Consider the following 12,729-nt stretch of genomic DNA (forward strand, 5'->3'; position numbering starts at 1 on the left):
TACCATTGTTTCCCTGCGACATCACGCCTCTCCACATAAGTTTACCTTGCCTTTTTAATACATTCCCTGCAGGTCATACCGTTGTTTGGTGATATGCTGCCATCCCACTCTCTGCTTGAGATTTCTCTGTTTAATTTCACAGTCGCAATTACATTTTAGCCTGTATTATTTCTTCCAAGAAGAGCGGAATACCTCAGCGCATGATAGTTCGGGACTGTGGCATGAACGTTTGCTTCGGGCGATGGAGAAATTTGATTGATGAGGCCAACGTTTGAAGTATTGAACCGTCACTAAAACAACGCTGAAAAGTCATGGAACCGTGGTGCAGCGGAAGCGTGGTGAACTCAACGTGAAAGAAACTCGTGGTGCTGGCTGTGGGGTTGCTGTGTTTAGCTTCTCCGAAACTTTCTTGTTCTTGTTCTTGATGGTGGAATAATCCTGGGAGATCGAGTGCACTGGCAATGACAGTGGCTGCTTCTGCTGTGTGGTGTTATATGGGCGATCGGGACTCCTTGGGAAGCTAGTCGCGCAGCACCAGACCGTTCCAAGTCCTGTCAACCGACACCTATTTCCTCTGCGGTCCCTCATTGTCGAATAACATAGCTGAATACAAGCGGATATCGACACGTTCCTCTCCATAGCGTATTAACACCACTCCCCCATCGCAGCCACTTAAATAAAGAGATGCTGGGTAATGGCAGATACTTCTGCAAACCTCTGGCAATGTAATTTCTGTCCAACTCCTCTCTGCAATATCTAATGCTACCATGAAATACATTGCATTCCATTTGATTATCCAGTAAAACTTTCCATTGGAATAGAGACCCTTGCCATGAGGTTGAATGAAGCGCGGTGCTTTCATGGAAACCCTAGTCCATGCATTGGACTCTGAATCATAAATTTCCAACACCATTAAATTCCCACCTCGTTCTTCAACATTATTATAACCGAGCAAGACAGTGCAACGCCTCAGGGTAGCGTCGAAAGTCATTGCACTGAAATCCCAATTTGGGTCATTATGGGCAGGGCGAGGGAGTTGTCTCCAGGTTCTGGTAGCAGGATTGCATAGGGAAAGATTCAATCTGTCTCCATTTCTCATACAGAGGCAGATGCTCTGGCATGCATCCACAATGATTAGGTCATTAATTGGAGAAGGGGATTTGTAAATGTTTATATCCGAACCACCACCGTGTGCTAATTCTATGACCCACGGCTCCTGATATAGGGGATCCCAATAGAGTTGAATGACGTAGCCGAATACAAGGCCCTCATTGCGGGGTTTCAACATGCCCTCATAACCGTATTACAAATATTATTGCGTATGAAGATAGTCAACTCGTTTGCAACCACATGAACGGGCAATGGCCGGTGATGGATGAGAGCCTTAGAAGGTATTACAACACCGTGTTAGAGCTATAACATAGACTTTAAATGTGTAGGGTTGTGCATGTCCCTCGCGAGCAGAATAACGACGCAGAACCACGGAATCGTCCACAAACCTGTAGATGAGCGTTGCAGAACTCCGCAGGGAGCCATTGATTACGTTCTTGAAAAGCGGTGCGAGAGTTTTTTTATCAGCTATGCTTTATTCTGCACATTATCAAACACCATTTCCCAGGCTCCTACGACGCTGTTGAGGAGCAGTGTCCTCAAATAGCAAACCAAATAGGAATGAATAATGTTAACACGTGTACGACATGTATACTTCTCAACTACTAGGGTTTATCTGTGGGATTTATAAGGTTTATGTGCACTCCCAATGGTTAGAAATTAAATGCGAAAGGTTCTAGAATGGTAGCGGATTTGTTGCCTTTTCACACATTGATATAACATGACACTGATCTACTTGAATGGCAAGCATCAAATAGAGTGTGCACAACTTACGTGTTGTTAGCTCCATTGAAGCGGAAGTGCAGTGGCTTGAAACCGCCATTTGTGGCTCTCCAAAACTGCCACTCCATGGTTGATTGAAGGGTTCTAATGGAGCTTCAATATCTGAGAACTTGATAGCTAGAGGCATCCTGTACTACTGTAGTAGATGCAAGTTCTTCTGGTTTGTTGATCATAAAGATCCTCCTTTTGACTTAGTTGTAAGCTTTTTTTGACATTAAGCTCACCAGTTTTATTTCCAACAATTCTCTTTGCTACCAGTGGTTTTTAACTGTGCTTGCAATAGCTGGAGGTGGAAGACCTACTTCAGCTTTAGAAGGATCTGCTTGAGAGACATTGCTGCAGTTTTTTGATACTCTATAAAACTTATATTCAAGAGACAGTTTTGATGAGCTAACGAAATTGGGTGTCAGAACTTGGTCTATTGTAGATGCTATTATTAAGATTATATGTCTATATCAGGTGATTGAGATATAAAAGTTTTCAATAAGAACGAATCTGCATTATCTAGTTTGTTGACTCCTTGCAAATTTTGAGAAAGAAAGAATTATAGTGTTGAATGAATACTTAAGTTGCTTTCTGGTATACTTCAAGACTTTCTTGGCCTACTGTAAAGCAATTCAAGCTGATCCAGTTTCAGCATCTTCGAATTCTACCTGTTGCTTCTTGTTGCACACTGATCATTTGCTGCACATTTATAAGGATATTGCTGTGTACTGTGAGTGGGTATTACTTTTCTGCATTAAGTAGTAGTTTTGATCAATTTTTAACGCATAAATGGCCAGAATCAGTGAAGTATTAGAGTTCATGAAAACTCTTATACAATCTATTGTTGATGACACATTACAAATCAGCAAAGGATCTCTCTCAGAAATTCAAACATGTCTACAAAATGCACAGGAAAAGATCGACTTTTTGCAGCTTGAATCACAGCTACAGCAAGAAGAGCTACATCAAAATAGACATCATTCTGAACCTGTTTTTGTTCAGAACATTGAGACAACCACCCATTAGCAACAAGTCAATAATGTTACAGTTCATTCAGATAAAGCAGCAAGGTTACATGCAGATGCAGAGGTTCAGCTTGCACTTCCCAAGCCCATCATCAGACCTTGGGAACAGCTTGTCCACAACAAGCACAGAATTGGTCTTGGATATGACAAGGACTTGTCCTTTCATATTCCAGACTATGCCAAGCCCATTCAGTTTCAAAGTGCTGGATTCATTCATGACAGTTCACCTGCTCCTCATGACAGTTCAGCTTCAGCTGTTCCAGATTCTGCCCCTCTTCCACAGCAACAACAACAACAAAAACAACAGATCGTGAAATGCCAACATTGTGACCGAGTTGGCCATTTGAAAGATCATTGTTTTGATCTTCATCCATGTAAGCACTGTCATAAAACTAGCCATTCTTCACACAGATGCTTCAAAAACAAACGTCCTGCAAGAACAAAGATTCATCTTGGATGGATCGCTTCTTGGCAATGGGCATCAACAACCAAGAAGATATTCCAAACACATGTTAGAACTTGTTCCAGAGTATTAAACAATCTTGCAGTTGAGTTTTCTCCATCATCTCACCTTGTATCTGACAGGGGGGGAAATGATGGTCATCTACAAGCTTCAAAGTCACATCAAGCGAGCCTGAGCCACAACCTACCACACCAGTTTCAGAGTTGTAGCCAGAGACAAAGATGCCCGTGAACATGCCTTCAGTTGGCAATCTGGGACACTTCCTCTAGCAGAAGACTTCAGCTTCTTGCCAGTTTTGGAAGAATTCCAGGAACACAATTGAGAACACTTCCTCTAGCAGAAGACTCCAGCTTCTTGCCAGTTTTGGAAGAGTTCCAGGAATTGCATTAAGCATTCCAGAGTTGTTGGTTATCCTTAAACCATCACAGGTTGAGACTTCCCTTTTCAGGTTGAAGTTTTACCTTTTATGCGGGGTGAGACCTCCCTTTTATGGTTGAAGGTTTCCCTCTTTAAAACAATAGGATCACTTCCTCTAGCAAAAAAACTTCAGTTTCTTGCCAGTTTTGGAAGAGTTCCGGGAACTGCACTAAGCGTTCCTGTGTTGGTGGTCATCCTTAAACCACCGCCCTTTATACCAACATTTCATAGAGCACATTCAGCCTAGTGATACCATGCATTTTTTGCACATTTTGTATTACAGCTCTCTTCTTGGACTCATACATAACCCTTCGGATTAAGGGGGGGAATGTTGGACACCTAATCCTAATGGGTTAGTGTGGAAGCTGAATAGACTAAGTAGTCCAAGACACCTTGGGATGTGAAACCCAACAGTCACAACAATGTACTATAAATGTATATCAGTTGTTAATAAAAAATGTATTGCATGTTTTATCTTTCATATTTTCTGGTTGCCCATGTGTGTTTAACAATTGCGATAAAGCGATCGCATATCGCAATAACAAAGGAAGCATGCACAAAGATACATCCACTCTCTCCGATCTGAAAAGCATATTGTAATCGGATATCGGAAAAGGTAAATGTCAAAGCAGCAATGTAATAGAGCCTTTTGAATTCTCTAATGCGATAAAGCGTATCACCATTGGCAATCGACAATAACAAGTCAACACATGATGGAAGGCAGACTCAAATCCTCCGATGCGATAAAGCATATCGTAATCGGCTATTGGACAAATCGCATTGACACAACAATAAAGCCCGAATCCATTCCCCGATTGCGATCCATTAATGAGGCGCGTATCTTGAGGATATATCTTAAAGGTTTGCATGCATTATATCACCTTTCGGTGATCGGAGATGTTTAAAACAAGCATTAAAGCCTTTCCTTTCACGTTACCGATTGCCGATTTGCGAATTATCACTGTTATCCATAAAAGAAATCTAAGCCACGTTTGAATGAATCATTTGGCATATAAATGACATGATGGGCATTTAAAACTTCTTTTATCATGATTGACAGGTTAAACGGCTAATCAATGAAGCAGTTAAAGGTAGATCCTTGCTTTAGATTTTATCCGCGACAATCTTACTCTAGTCCATTATCACCTTCTCATCGACGTAACTCTTTCATTATCATATTGGTCTGTAGCAGAGTTTCTCTGTATCCTGTTTTTCCAATCGCTTGTGCAGAATTCCGCTGAAATTAGGAATTTGAAACAAATGGGAAAGAGATCAAAAAAATCCGCAGCAGCGGCTCCTACAGCAGCAGTGCAGCCAGCCAAGGATCCTGGACCAAGCAAAAAAAGGTTAATCTCAGACATTACATGCCTCGGTCTTGGAAATACGAGTTGGGAGAGCATCTACAATCTAATAGAAGCAGAGGATCCTGAGGAGATATCAGAAGAAGCCACAACTGACTCGAGTAACAAATCGGAAGCATCCCTCAAAGATTTAGCTGGTTCATATTTGCACAGAATAGCAGCATGAGAAAAAATCCTCCCATACTCTGATGTAGTGAGATGGGTGGTAGAAGAAATTCTAGTCTCGAACAGAACATTTTGCACAATTGACGGGAGGATATTTGGTTTGTTTCAACCTAATGATCTAAGGAAAATGTATCACTTGCATGAGCCTGAAGAGCGATACAACAAAGCCTTCCTTGAAAAATTTGCAAATGAGAGCGAGACAGAATCGACCCCGATTTGGTAGTGGAGACATTTTCCCAAGAAGCACAAGCATGAATCATCAGGTAAGTACTCTGTAGACTCATTAGCTTCTCCTTACTGTCATGCCGGAGCAATGATGTGTAGAATGTGGGGAATACATGACTCTGCCAAGTTTACTATTGAAATGGTCCCTCTGATGGAGGCAGTCATCAACAGTTATGTGATGAATTGGGCAAACATATTGTCCGAAAAATTAGCCATAGCAATTCTTGAATTCAGATCAAATTCACGAAAAACCACCAGGATCATTCCCCCTTTTTATTACAGTGCTTATATTATGGATACTCTTTGCTTTAATTCTGAATATTCGATACTCGGATGGAGATGGACTCCCGAAGACCCTAAGCCAATCCATATCTATCATCAAATATTATGGAAGGCTCACTACAAAGATCATTTGTACAAAATTTGCAATGGTTTTATGTTGCTTGTCTATTATGCGATTTTTGATAAGCCTGCCCCCAGGGTTTCCGAGGAAGCAGGGATCGACTTGACTGTAGTAGGTAATTGGTTCGGAGAAGACAAATTCACTTATATAAGGCTTTTTGGTAGCCTTACAAAACCCCATGTCCTTCCCCTGTATGTGCCCGATAAGCTGTTAGCCCAGGAATTGGCCTACCAGATAACAACAGAAGGAACATCCAAAACCCTTAAAAATTCTAAGAAACAGGTATGGCCTACATTTCCTTTAAAATGCGCTGTTCACACTCTCCATGATTACAAACATGCAGAAAATGAGACAGAAAAAATAAAAATGCTCAATCTTGCAACAATTCCCAACAGACAATATAATCTAAGAAAAGTTGCCTATAATGTTCTTGAACAAGCCAAACTTACAAAGTTTGATCATGAGAAGGATGACTTTGATGACCTATTTTCCTCAGCAGAATCATTATTTCAGATAAAAACATTGGCTAGGATCAGGTATCAAGATGAAGGGCTGGAAGTGTTTAATAGGCTTAGAGAGCAGAGGTTGCAAACTTTGCCTCTAGACTTATTAGCCACCACCCCAGCTATCCAGTCAAGTGAGCCTGAACAACAAATTGTTGACAAATCTCCTGCTGTGGAAAAAATTCCTGAGAAAGGAAAAGCGCCAGCTTAGGAGAAAGCACAGGAGAAAGAACAGGGAAAATGCAGTGAACACATGGATATAGATACTTAGATTGATCTCAAGAAGAATGGCAACAGTTCGATTCCATTATAAGTAATCCTGAGAGTTCACAGGGTTTCAGCACACCTGAAGTGACAATTGGTCACAAGACAACAACAAATACGGTTCCAAATGAAGGAACCATCGGCCTACCTATGAGTAAAGATGTAGAGATAATTCCTAAGGATCCATCAGATGAAATTGTTTTGCATATAGAAGAAATGCCACCTTTAGATGTCTTCTACAGCCCTAAGCATAGGGTTGTAGTAAAAAGACAAAGGAAAAATAGAAGACTTGATCAATCTTCCTTTTTACCTGCACAAACAGAGATGGCTAATGTGGTATGGAAAGAAGAATTCAATCCTTCCGAAGACCTCACAAAACTCTCTCAATATGCTGGGGCATATTCAACAGCCACTATGGATAAAGCATCAGAAGTGAGCAATTTACTCAAGGAAAAAGATCAGACAATTGTTTCATTGGAGGCACAGGTATTCGAAAGACAACAGAGAATAGAGCAATTAGAACAATAGTTAGCAGCACAACAGCAAGTAAACAACCAACTAAATGAGAAATTGCTCAAGGAAAAGCAGAGAATAGATCAAAGTGCAGTGCAGAAACAGAAGGAATTATCTTTAGCATTGACCAAGCTAAAAACAATGAATGAAAAAATGAGCAAAACAAAAGATGAGAAAATCGCTCAACTATTACAACAGATAGAAAGGTTCAAAATTTTTCCTCAACCAGCAAAGTTCAGGTCCGAAGCTCTCCAGATCAATAAGGCATTGATTAAACAATTAAATTTACTATGTCATAATATTTCCCTTGCTGAGTCCCTTTGTGAGATTGCTTCATCAATGATTGACAAATCAGTTGACGTAAGACAGAATTTGGAATAGGCCGATGAGACATTAACAAACTTTCTTGCATGGCAAGAAACCAGTGAAGAGCAAGCTGCAAATCTGCCTAAAATTCTAGAATCACACAAGGAAATTCTTTTCCTAGAATGGCAATCACAATTGATGAAAGCAGAAAGGGAAACTTCAAGATGTAGATCAACAACTAGTAATTTGATTGAGTTAATTAATGATACTCTTTATCTGTCCAATTTGATTTCACAGTGCACTCCAGGTAAATTGCCATCAGCCAAGGCATTGGAATAGACATGCAATCAAGAATTGGAAAAGAAGGAGAGATTAATCGCAGGCATCCAAAGTTTAACTTGGGACACCTTTTGGTTCTTCCTAGTTAAACCATACAGTCAAAGGGAAGCACTCAAATGTTTAACCGATGCGATCGGTTACATGATTCCCGAAATTCATGATGCTATGTATTCAGCCCAACTGTATTCACGTCTGAGTCACCATCCAGAATTGCAACCAATGCTTGCTATCTGCTAGCTCAAGCCAAAGGATGATCGGCCGAAACAATGAATCATTCTACCGACTGCAAGCAGGCCTATTTTAAGGAGATTTTCATGATTTGGTTATACCACCTAATAGCATTTTTATTTCATAATCAGTTAGCTTAGATAGTATTTATAGACCCTTTCATGTCTTTAGAAATGGTCCTCAATTTTTGTATAAAACTTGGATCGGAAGTCACACTGTTGTGCTTCTAATATATATTTTTTATGAAGACTGGGCCTATATTTTGAATTTTAATGAAGAATACTTTGATGAGATATGCACTATTGCTTTTTGTGAGAATATTTCTAAGTTAGAAGATGGAATCTGAATGCGATTGATATCGGGAGGGATCCAAATAAGATATGGTACTATTATCTATGCCTTTGCTCCATTCTTTTATATGAATCAACATTTTTTCAATCTTGCTATCATTGGATGTATGTATGTATTTTAACAGAAGTCCTTATATTTATCACTATTGAATGTTATTTTTTTCAATCATATTTATGTCAATGATATATGAAGAATAGTGTAATAATGTTTTAATGATTACTTTGTTCAACTATTTGAACAAAGTAATTATCATATGAATGAATGTATTTGTCAATGGAGTCATCTATATGCCTATTTGTAAATAAAGATCATCAAAAGTTACACTAAAGCGGAAATTTCCCAGGATAGATTAAGTTGTTCTTTAATTTTACATTTTAGAATAAATCATCCATCATTATCATTAGATAATAGAAATTCAACCACTTATCCATCCTATTTACAAATCATTGGGAAACTGGTCCCATTATATCAAGTCGGAGCCACCATACCAAACGGAAAAGGAGCCGCCTTTAAGGTCCGGACCGGGTGGTTTTCCCCGATGTTGATGCAGCGATTTTAGAGGCATCAACATTTTTGGCGCTAGAAGGAGGGCATGAACTGTGAATGGCGAGAAAACCCAAACCTACCACCCATTCTGAGAGTAAATCTCCCTCCACTTCACCTCCGACCTCTCCTTTGAATGCTGGAACCCCAGTCTTCAAACGAGAAGAAGAGGAGACTACTACCACTGCTCAACCCCAACACACCCCATAACAATTAACTCCTGAGTCTCTTGAAGTACAGTATCTTATCCATAAACTTCAAGGCTTTTCGATATCACCACAGAAATATGAGGTATCTCAAGGCAGTGAGACTTCGAAATTCATTCCACCTCATCACCTCACCAGACTTTAGAGCGGAAAGCTTGGTATTGAACCCACTGATTTGTCTTTACCGAAAAGGAAAAGGGCAAGAAAAACAACTGAAGGATTTGATAGTGATACTTTCTCATCATCATCCTCCATTTCATCTTCTCTAGTGCGAAGTCAGCCATCCACTCCTCCATTACACATTGTTGTCCAACAGGGATCTGGAACTTCAACATCCCAACCACCTCAAACCTCAATATCATCTCCTTCCCAAACATCTGGAATTTCATTGGCAATATCATCTAGTATTAGTTCTACAATGGCTCAGAATCCATGGAATAATCCTGGTGCAGTCACGATGCCTACATCATTACATCCATTGCCAACACATCCTGGTTGCCGAAATTTAATCCAGATGCAGGAATACAAGCCGATGAGCATATTAACAACTTCATGTTGGCAGTTAACTTAAAATGAGTGACAGAGGAAGATGTTGTTGTTAGGCTTTTCCCTTATACCTTACAAGGATCAGCTAGGTCTTGGTATTTTTCCTTGCCCTCAGGATCCATTACAAGTTGGAACATTTTTCAAGAACAGTTCTTGACTAAATATGGTGATGATAGATCTCTAGCAACGTTAATCAATGATCTCTCGAATCTTAGAATAGAATCTAAAGAACCTATAAAGGAGTTCAATTCACAGTTTAATAAACTCTTGAATAAGATTCCAACTGCCTTTAAACTGAGAGAGCAAATCAGAAGTGAATGGTATATAACGGCTTTACCTTCAAATATAGCTATTTTTGTAGATAGAACTGCAAAACCAACTCTAGCTGAAAACATGAGAGAGGCACTTGCTGTAGAGAAACACATTATTGCTTTAGAAAAGAAAGCTGCTCTTGAAGACAGAAAATCCAAAAAAGTCTCTTTCAAAGATGATTCAAAGAAGAAAATGCCTAAATATCCATGTGATATGGAGGGTCTCCAAAATGTTCTCATGACTATGTCAAATGAAATGGTAGAAATCAAGATGCAAGTAGCTAAGACTTCAACAAAAAGACCATTTAGAAACTTTAAGAAACCTGAATCAAAACCACCAAATGCTATATACAATGCAGATTCAGATCCCGAAGAGGAAGAAGAGGAAAAAACAGTTTTATCACCCAAAGAACATGAAGAAGAGGAAACTGTAGAATGTCATGGGATGTGGGACTTTATTTTGTCTAATTCCGATACAGAAAATGAACAGGAAGCTTTCCCTGTAACTACCAGGAGTAAGGGTACTCTTGAACCTGTTCAAATAACTCAAAAGAAAAGGAATGCAGGTACTACTACCAAGGAAAAAGTTCCCACAAAGAAATCTACAACGATCCCATCCCAAAGTCAGCCATCAGTTTCAAATCCACCCCCAACATCTAAGACATTAGTAGTTACATATTCTATGGATTACAATATTATTGAAGACATGAAGAAAACAAAGGAAAATATCACTATGTTTGAGCTTAGTAAACTCAAACATCAACAAAAATTGCTGCTTAAGGAGTTAAATGATGTACCTTCTTCTCCTCTTCCCAACGCTGTATTGTCCAAAGCTGCTAATGAGACAGGTAAACCACCTCCTTATAGAGTAGAAGCTATTGATGTTGTTTTAATCGGGGATAGATCCAATTCCCATACTCCTAATTTTCTCTTAACCTATGAGATCTATAATAGAAATCTACACAATTGTTTGATTGACTCAGGGGCTTCCTCTAATATAATGCTAGTTTCAGTTTATTCTAAACTGAACATTGAACCCTAAAAGTCTACAATTCATATTGTCCAGTTGGATAGAACTAAGGTTCAGGTTTTAGGAGAAATCAACTCAGTTACTATTAGGTTATCCGCTGATCCAAGAGTGGTTCAGAGAATTGATATTTTAATTGCTGATATACCTGAATTCTATTGCTTGATTTTGAGTAGAGACTGGTCTGAGAAACTTCATGGTTATATTTCCACCGATTGGTCTTATATGTGGCTACCTTATAAAGGAAAGCCAAATCAGATCAAGATTGATCGGGAGAAACACATGACCCATACTGTTACTGAATTCGAATAAGAAAATCAACCAATAGCATTCAATAACAACATTTTGGAGAATTACTCATCTGAATCATTCTTTGGCAATTTTTTTGCTCAACCATCCCCTTTCTCAATTAATAATTTCACATCTCAAATTGAAAATTTTTCACAAACAGATACATCAAGATGTGTTAAAATTGCTGAGGAAACTGTAAATAAAACTATAGATAAATCTTTGTTTTGGTCATTATATTTTGATGGGTCCAAATCTAGGGAAGGTGTAGGAGCAGGATGTATTTTAGTTAGTCCTAAGGGGGAAAAGACCATGTTATCATGCAGGTTGGAATTTGAATGCACAAACAATACAACTGAATAGGAAGCCTTGATTCAAGGACTCTACAAAGAAATTGGTCTTAAAGTTCAATATTTGAAAGTATTCGGTGATTCAGAAATTGCTATAAAACAAGTCAGAAATACAATTCATTGCCTTTCTAGTCACCTTAAACACTATCAGTATTTGGTACAGGACTGTATATCTCAATTTTTAGCATTCAATATTTCTACCATCCCTAGTTCCCAGAATGCAGCAACAGATTTACTAGCTAATGTTGCTTCTAAACTCCTTCCATCTGAAGATTACATCTGAGATAGATTCTCAGTAGAGTTAATTTTTAGACCATCAATTCTTGATAATGTCACTAATTGGCGAGTGTTCAATTACGATGAAAACATTTTAAATTTCTTAACTTCTGATAAATCCTATGATGATCAAATTATTGATGAAAGTGATCATGACCTTCAAATGAAGGAAAAACAAGAAGAAAACTCAAAACCTAAACCAGTGGTCAAGATTGAATATCTTTATGACATCAAAGACAGGTTTAAACAGGGTACTAATTCAAAGCTACAGAGTTCCACTTTGAGATTTGAATTAATAAACCTTGGTACTGAGCATAATCCACAAAACATCAATTTGGGATTATGACTTTGTTCAAAAGAAAGAATTGCATTCATTAGATTATTGCATAAAGACAAAAATATCTTCGCTTGGAAATATGATGATTTGAAAACATACGATACATCTATCATTTAGCATACTATTCCAATGCTTTCTGAACAAAAACCAGTACAACCGAAGTTAAGGAAAATTCATCCTAACTTAGAGAGTCAAATAAAAGCTGAATTAAACAAACTCTTGAAAGCTAAGATAATTTTTCCTGTTAGACATTCAAATTGGGTGTCCAATATGGTGCCAGTACGAAAGAAAAATGGTGACATTAGAATTTGTATTGATTTCAGAAATCTTAACAAAGCAAGTCAAAAGGATAACTTCCCTTTACCTACCATGGAGCAAACACTTCATTCAGTAGTAGGTTCTGA

At 38.6% G+C, this 12,729-nt stretch overlaps 1 protein-coding gene across 1 annotated transcript; it reads right to left on the reverse strand.

Annotated features, from left to right (window-relative positions):
- Positions 1–565: 565 nt before the first annotated feature.
- LOC149233995 (F-box protein At5g49610-like) lies at positions 566–1,288 on the reverse strand. The gene has a single exon (XM_089368114.1). The coding sequence runs from the start codon at positions 1,286–1,288 to the stop codon at positions 566–568; it is 723 nt and encodes a 240-aa protein (XP_089224240.1).
- Positions 1,289–12,729: the final 11,441 nt, after the last annotated feature.

This window comes from Pinus tabuliformis, chromosome 8, assembly GCF_031772625.1.
Source record: "Pinus tabuliformis cultivar Carrire ecotype Pingquan chromosome 8, CPIR1, whole genome shotgun sequence".
Classification (NCBI taxonomy): Eukaryota; Viridiplantae; Streptophyta; class Pinopsida; order Pinales; family Pinaceae; genus Pinus; species Pinus tabuliformis.